General features: G+C 31.2%; 2 protein-coding genes across 2 annotated transcripts in view; one reads left to right on the plus strand and one right to left on the minus strand.

Annotated features, from left to right (window-relative positions):
• LOC109534010 (gustatory and odorant receptor 24) overlaps positions 1–3556 on the plus strand; it is a 9180-nt gene extending 5624 nt beyond the window's left edge. The window contains exons 5-7 of the mRNA XM_048664517.1: positions 4–75; positions 2101–2190; positions 2924–3556. Of these exons, the coding sequence (XP_048520474.1) occupies positions 4–75; positions 2101–2190; positions 2924–3043 (282 nt within the window). The 3' untranslated portion in view covers positions 3044–3556. The remainder of the gene's footprint in view (positions 1–3; positions 76–2100; positions 2191–2923) is intronic.
• A 277-nt stretch (positions 3557–3833) lies between these two features.
• LOC109534012 (venom dipeptidyl peptidase 4) overlaps positions 3834–6901 on the minus strand; it is a gene marked incomplete in the record, with an annotated part of 84816 nt that continues 81748 nt past the window's right edge. The window contains 2 exon segments of the mRNA XM_048664515.1: positions 3834–4244; positions 4303–4514. Coding sequence (XP_048520472.1) covers positions 4146–4244; positions 4303–4514 — 311 coding nt within the window.

The following is a 6901-nucleotide window of genomic DNA, read 5'->3' on the forward strand; positions in this document are numbered from 1 at the left end:
CAGGTCCGGACATACTTCCAGAAAAAAATTCTGCTTGTTGAACTTTCATTTATGAACGAGGACGCACAGCAAGAAGTAAGTTTTCACTTTTAATTCTCTTAAACTCGTTTAATGTTTTTGATTGCAATTACGTTGAATCTACAGGATCTTGTGGCGTAATATCACTACTTAGTTGAAAAAATCTTCAGTCCAAATACAGTAAAGAAATAATAAAATTTAGTATAAAACAAGCTTTGGACTGTGTGGTTTCATGTAAATTACCGAAATAATAAATTGACATTTATAAATTTATTTCATTGTTTGTTAACGTTGAATGCTGATACTTAAATAATTTTTTAAACTATAAACTATAGTCTTTTTTACTCTGCTTGATTGAGTTCTCTGATTAAAGGGACAGTCTGTATATTTAACTAAATTCAACGGAGATATTTTGGAAAGAGATGAATATTTATTTCTGCAAAAAGAATCGTGACTTTTTTATTGCTGTTTCTTTCGTTGATTCGCGTTTACAGAGTCAATAACGCGTATATCAGTGTCTTATTGGCTTTCCCTTAGTTCACGTTGAATAACAAACAATTCGGTTAATTTTATGTGACTATTTCGTTTGACAAATTAGTTTCCCTAAATGATATTTTTAAACATGACGTCGTAACTGTACAATTTCACATTCTATTTTCAAATTCTTTTCGTTAACAATTGATAGAAACTATTGATCCATTAGCTGTTCTTGTCGTTCTTAAGATCTGCGTCACCAATGTTGATTGACTCTAAATATAATACCTGATTCTTAGTATCCATTAGTACAAAGCTTAGTGGCAAACTTTGTATGCTTTGGTAAAAAGTACAGTTTGATTGAGAAATAATTAAGCATTTTCTCTTGGGTTAATAATATGTAGGAAAAAATCATTTCAATGGAGACGCAATCGAAAAAAACATGCAAATATCCAACCGACGTAACTGATAATATTTTGTCCAGATACGAATCGTACTTAAAAAACAAAAATTTCAATTGAGCTGGTTCAAATTTGACTTCTAAGTTATTGGTTAAAAGCGGTGCAGATATATGCTGTTTTGGGAAGTACCTACATATTCAGCTATTAGCCAAAATCCAAATTTAAAAATGTGTATACGTTTTGTCTATTTTTCTACAACTAAATGAAGATGCATTCCTTCAAACTTGAAAACTGGAAAGTTTTGCAGCTAATTTTGCAATACGGATTCAACTGTGTTATATGCATGGGAAGTGTTCGTCAGACTTAACATCATCAAATAAATGCAGCTGATTTTTCCATTTTGAAAATAAATAAAAAACAATAAAATGTACGTAAACATCAAATTTAACGTATTTTTTGTTCGTTTCAAATAGATTTTTTTATCACTCTTAATCAATAGCATTTTTCGAAAACGGTATATGATTCTAAGAGAAGTTAAAAGATCAAAATTAGGATCTATGCTTGACTCACCAAATGATGCACAAAATTTTTTCGAATTCTCACTGCAAATAACCATGCTTACAATTAGAAAATCCAACTAATGTTAATTATACTTAAAAACTTATAATTGAACATTTTTAAAGCGGTAAGTGGAAAGAGCTGTAAATAAGTAAATCCATGCAAAGTACTGATAAACACTTATGAAAACTATCGTTACTTTGGTAAAAAATACAATTTTTAAATTGTACATCCAAGAAAGTTTGGGTTCGTAGTTTTTAAAATTTCAATAGGTGCTTGTGCTTTATTAATTCTGTTGTTTGTGGAGCATTAAATTAACTTTATAATGTATTCGTTTTTTTCTTTGACAAACGTGTTGATGAAACGAAATTTTGAATTTGAAATGTTGTCTTCTTCATAAATTTAAACGCAAATATTTCATGAAACTACTGTAGAAATTACCAATTGCAAGTTATCTTATTAAATGTTTTAAATGTTCTTCAGGCAGATACAATGATACGGCAGTTGCTCAACATTTTCTTGAACATTGCGAAGAATGTCTGATGTAGTTTGTTGTGATTTATAACTGAAAATTACATAACTAAGACTTAACTATAAAATATAAACGTGTTATTGTGTGTTTGCAACTAATTTTCATTTTCTTTTATAGATAAGCATGTTCTTACGAGCAACAGAAATGAATCCTACCGACATGTGTTTGTGTGGTTTTTTCGATGTCAATAGGAATTTGTTTAAATCGGTAAGTCCATTTTCGCTTACTAAAAAATAGGTAAAAGCCCAACTTTATCATCACGAAAATATATTTCTAATGCGAATATCACTGATTTGACCGTGTTTAGATTAGGTATTAACAATTAACTTTAACAATTAATGAAAAATAAAGCTAACTTTGGTTCAGAAAAACGGTTGGGTTAATGTGAGTTAGCAGCAAATTTTGGCCTAAATCGTTTCAAAATTAAATCTTTCAAATCGGAAAAAGCAATTGATATTAAAAGGACAATAAATCAGTCGGCACATACAAAAATCGTTTCCTTGAATAATAAAATACGCATTTAGCAATTGTGTTTTGGCTTTACTAAAATTTGCTCCAAAGGAAAGTTGTAAGGGTTTAGATCTACTTTCCTTTTAAAATAGTTGTATATATTGTTTCCATTGCTGCTGCAGAAGCTTTTTGGATATAGTTTTTGAATATGTATTGAAACATGAATTGTTTTTTGGATATATCATTATTATGAATCCCAAGGATGTATTACCTAACCATTTGATCCTATTTTTTGAACAAGTCCGAAACGAGACGATGAATAACTAAAAGGAAAAATCAAAATTTATTAGGCAATTTCCACATACTTTGGACAATATTATTGAATCATGCATTGAACCATGTTGTATAGAACATATCTGCAGTTAAAACGTCGATTTCATGTGCTGATCTCTCCGTGTTGGTCTCAAATGTAATCTAATAATTGTTTCAGTTATTGGCGACAATGGTAACTTATTTAGTGGTTTTGCTACAATTCCAAATCAGCATACCTTCTTCGGGTGATGACGTAACAAACAACACAACAAATACTACTCCAAGTGCTCCTAAATAAGCGTAATTTTTGCTTTTCTATAAAAATATAATAAGAAAGTTTACACAATATGATATATAAATATTCTATTTTGTTAAAAAACCATTGTATTCAAATACTTTTTGTGGAAAAAGTAATCTGCAATTGAACATTAAGGGTTACTCTTTGAAAAGATCACTATTTCATTCAAGTCAGAAATTCTATTCATGACCCAAATTTAAATAAATGTTTTTTATCCCGAAATTAAACGTTAAAGCAAACACGGTTACGAAACTAGCATGCAAAGAATTAGTTGTTTATTATATGAAACTTAACACATATCGAGATTTGTACCTACTTTCATCAGGAACCTTTGACTGCTCTGATAATGCGGAGTTTCATTGTTTCATTTATGTATATAACTCTAAAGTGGCTATTTTGATCGCACTTTTTTATCTTGAAAGTAGAAAAGTCGGCTATCAGATGCTTAGGAATTATTAGTCCTGGTTAGCAATCAGAGCTGTTTCTTAAATAAAGTGTTTTTGAAAAATTTTATATCGGCTTTTGATTTATAACGATATATAAATATATCGCATAATGTCCTTACATACACAATATCAGGATTTATTTGAATTTTGATATGGTGCTTCACACATTCACAATTTAAGCGATTGTAGAAATCATCTACGAAATAAGCATCCGATTCATTATACATCTAAGACTAAAACTCCTTTATGTATAAATTCATCTTTAAACATAAGATACATTTTATAACACTCACAATGTTTACTTGTAATTTCCTTAGGGCACCGTACTAGAATAATAAATCGAATAGTTTCTTAATTTTTATTAAAAAATAATTGACTAATTTACGCCTAGGATGGCTTAACCCCCCCCCCACATTTTTACAACTAACCACTTGTAAAAAGCATTTTGGAAGTAGATTTGTTGTAAAATATACACATACTTTCAAATAAATCAATTAAAACCGAAATAAAATGAATCAACAGTCAATAATTGTAAAAATTTGGAAGCAGTGATCAACAACATTAAAATATTTAACTTTACGTATGGCATGGGCCATTTTTTTCAATTTATGACCGTAAATAACATCGATGTTTCCCATAATGTCTGAATTTTGGTTTTAAGAGTCCTCAGCAAAACATTCGTTTAGGAAATTTTCCAAAGAATGATACAAATGAGGACGAACGGAACTGAGACTGTGGTCTTCATCAGTATAGCTCTAAAAATAAAAACAATTGTAACCGGTTAGTATTTTTGCAATAGAACGTTGCACTTACGATTTGTCTAAAGAGGATGTCATTCCTCTCAAGCACTTTAGCCCACATCATGGACTGCTGGTAGTGAACATTATCATCGAAAGTTCCATGGATCAAAAAGTAATCTTTATTTTTCAATCCCGCATACTTTTTCAGAAGTTGAGCGTTTTCATAGCCCTCCAAGTTATCGCTTGTTGTTGGCAAACCCATGAAGCGTTCAGTGTAAATAGAATCTGAAAAAAAAAACATATTTCAATATAAGCCTAGAAAATAGTAAGACTGGAATTGTTAGGTGTTCACATATTTTTGCCCGAGTATTCATTCGAATTTAGATGCAAATACCGAGTGTCAATTTGAAAACTTCCCACCCTTAATGTCTTTCTTGCAGTTGAAAATATAATAATAATATATCGGAAAAACGCGAATGAATTAATATTTTTAGCCTCCTTGTTTCAAAATTACAGAAACAATTAARCTTGCCTGCATTGAAATTTTGGTTTTCAGAGTAGTGTTTAAACAAAAATTATGTCATTGGGTCTCCTTATAGTACAAATGATTAGAAGATTCGGTTACAACCGTTAAATTTGTTGATTATCAGGAAGAAAATCTAGTTAAAATAATTGATTTTGGATTTATTGATTATTTTACTTCGAGAAAAATATTTTTGTATTTATGGAAGATAAATTTCTACAATAAAACCCATGGGATCTACTTGCGCACTATCTTATAAGGTGTTCAACATGTTGTCTATTTTCCTGTGAATAATAATAAAGTCTTTTTTCGAACCCTCCGTTGATAGATATTCACGGATAGATCGATTGGCAGAAGGATAAGATTGGATAAGGATTGAACACCCTTAGACTTCTTAAGCCCATTGTTTGTAAAACACAACCTACTGATATTGATGATCTTAAAAGGCGAATTGTAGCAGAATGCCGGCTTCATCACATAATTTTTTTTTAAATAAAATTTTTTAGTAGAAATCGATTTTCAGTGGCATTTTTTAGGAACTTACATCCTGGAAAGGAGGGGCTGTGAATTTTTTTTTATAAGAGCTTCTTGTTCTTTTGACACCCTGTATATGCGCGAATGTTTTTTTCTATGCTCTTGATGATTTTGATCTATATCTACGGTTTTAATTTTATTTTGTAACAACTCTTCCTCGATTTACCTAAATATTTGCCTTTAGTGGTTTATTAAAATAACAGTCCAATTTCAGGTAGACTGAAGCTGCAAATTACTTGAAGGCTATTTATTGGCTTGGTCTATCGCTATTTGACCATCTTTTTATTTAGTATTGCTGATTGCCACCAATAGTTTGTGAGATTAAGAACAGTTTTTGTCACATTTTTGAGCAAAAGTTAATAAGTTTTTCAAAGTTTGATCTCTTTTTCGTGTATGGGAATGATTATGATAGTTTTAATTTGCTTTGCGATTATTAGATTAGTCTACATCTACTGCTAAACACGTTAAAAATTTTGAATATTATTATTGTATATTACACTATTTCTCAACAAATTGGCTACATTGCACTGCGATTGGTGATCGGACCAGAGACCAGAGATTGGACTACCTTTTTTTCGTTTCTCGTTTCCTAAAGCGCGTCGTAATATCCTCTTGGCTGAAGACCACTTAAAAAGTTCAAAAAGCCCAAATTACCACAGTAATAAAATTAAGTTTTCCGTCGCTTTAATGCTGCGAGCAGCGATGCCAAATCATGAGCTGGGCTGAATATGGATCTGCAATTTAGGGATTTTTTAAAACTATATTGAATCTTGAATCGGCCATATACCTATTATAAGTATACATATGGGATCGGCCATTTGAGTAGACTTGAAGTGAAGCATTCACAAATTATCGCATATTTTGGCAATGGTTTACTTTGATTTTGGTGGATCTGCAAAAAATTGTGCAGCCTCTCACAATAGACCGACGAAAAAGGTTTTCACGTTTCATGACAATTGAGTAAATTGATCGGAGAGGCAGTATTTAATTTAGCATTCAAAAGTCGCCCTATGAACGGCGATGTTTGTTTATCTTTACCCGAAAAAGCAACTTTGTTTACGCTAAATATCCGAACCAGTTCGATCGCCGACTAGAAATTTGCAGAAAATCGTCAATAAGAAAAAAACTGAAATCGAACAGCATAGCCACCCAAAGGGCCAGCGAGCAAACGATTATGTGATTTCTGTAGCTCGGTGCGTTTTTTATGTTATAAACACCTTCATTTGGCATGATTTATCGGAAAGCTCTACAGGATAAAAGTACCAATTTAGTGCTATTTAGGCACGAACGGTCGACCATCTCATCTGTTAATTGCTGAGTGTAATCGACATTTATTTTCAACTTTGTGTGTATTCTCATTGTGTGTTTGTCTAGTGTGTGCTTTTTGATGTTTAATGGATAGACAATGGAAAATCGGGCGCCAGTTTGCAAAAAGCAGGTAAGCAGGATTATTAATTTATAAATCCTTAACTTAATTGAGTTTAGTTTGTCGAGAAATAATTAAAATTTCAGTTCTCCAATTCGGTTTCTTTCCAATCAGATAACTGGGTTTTAGATCAAATTTATGTAATACTACAGGTTTTTTCTTTCTTTTCAGGTGGTACAATGCAGCTTT

This window comes from Dendroctonus ponderosae, unplaced genomic scaffold, assembly GCF_020466585.1.
Source record: "Dendroctonus ponderosae isolate FM_Combo_2020 unplaced genomic scaffold, Dpon_F_20191213v2 Dpon_F_20191213_3, whole genome shotgun sequence".
Classification (NCBI taxonomy): domain Eukaryota; kingdom Metazoa; phylum Arthropoda; class Insecta; order Coleoptera; family Curculionidae; genus Dendroctonus; species Dendroctonus ponderosae.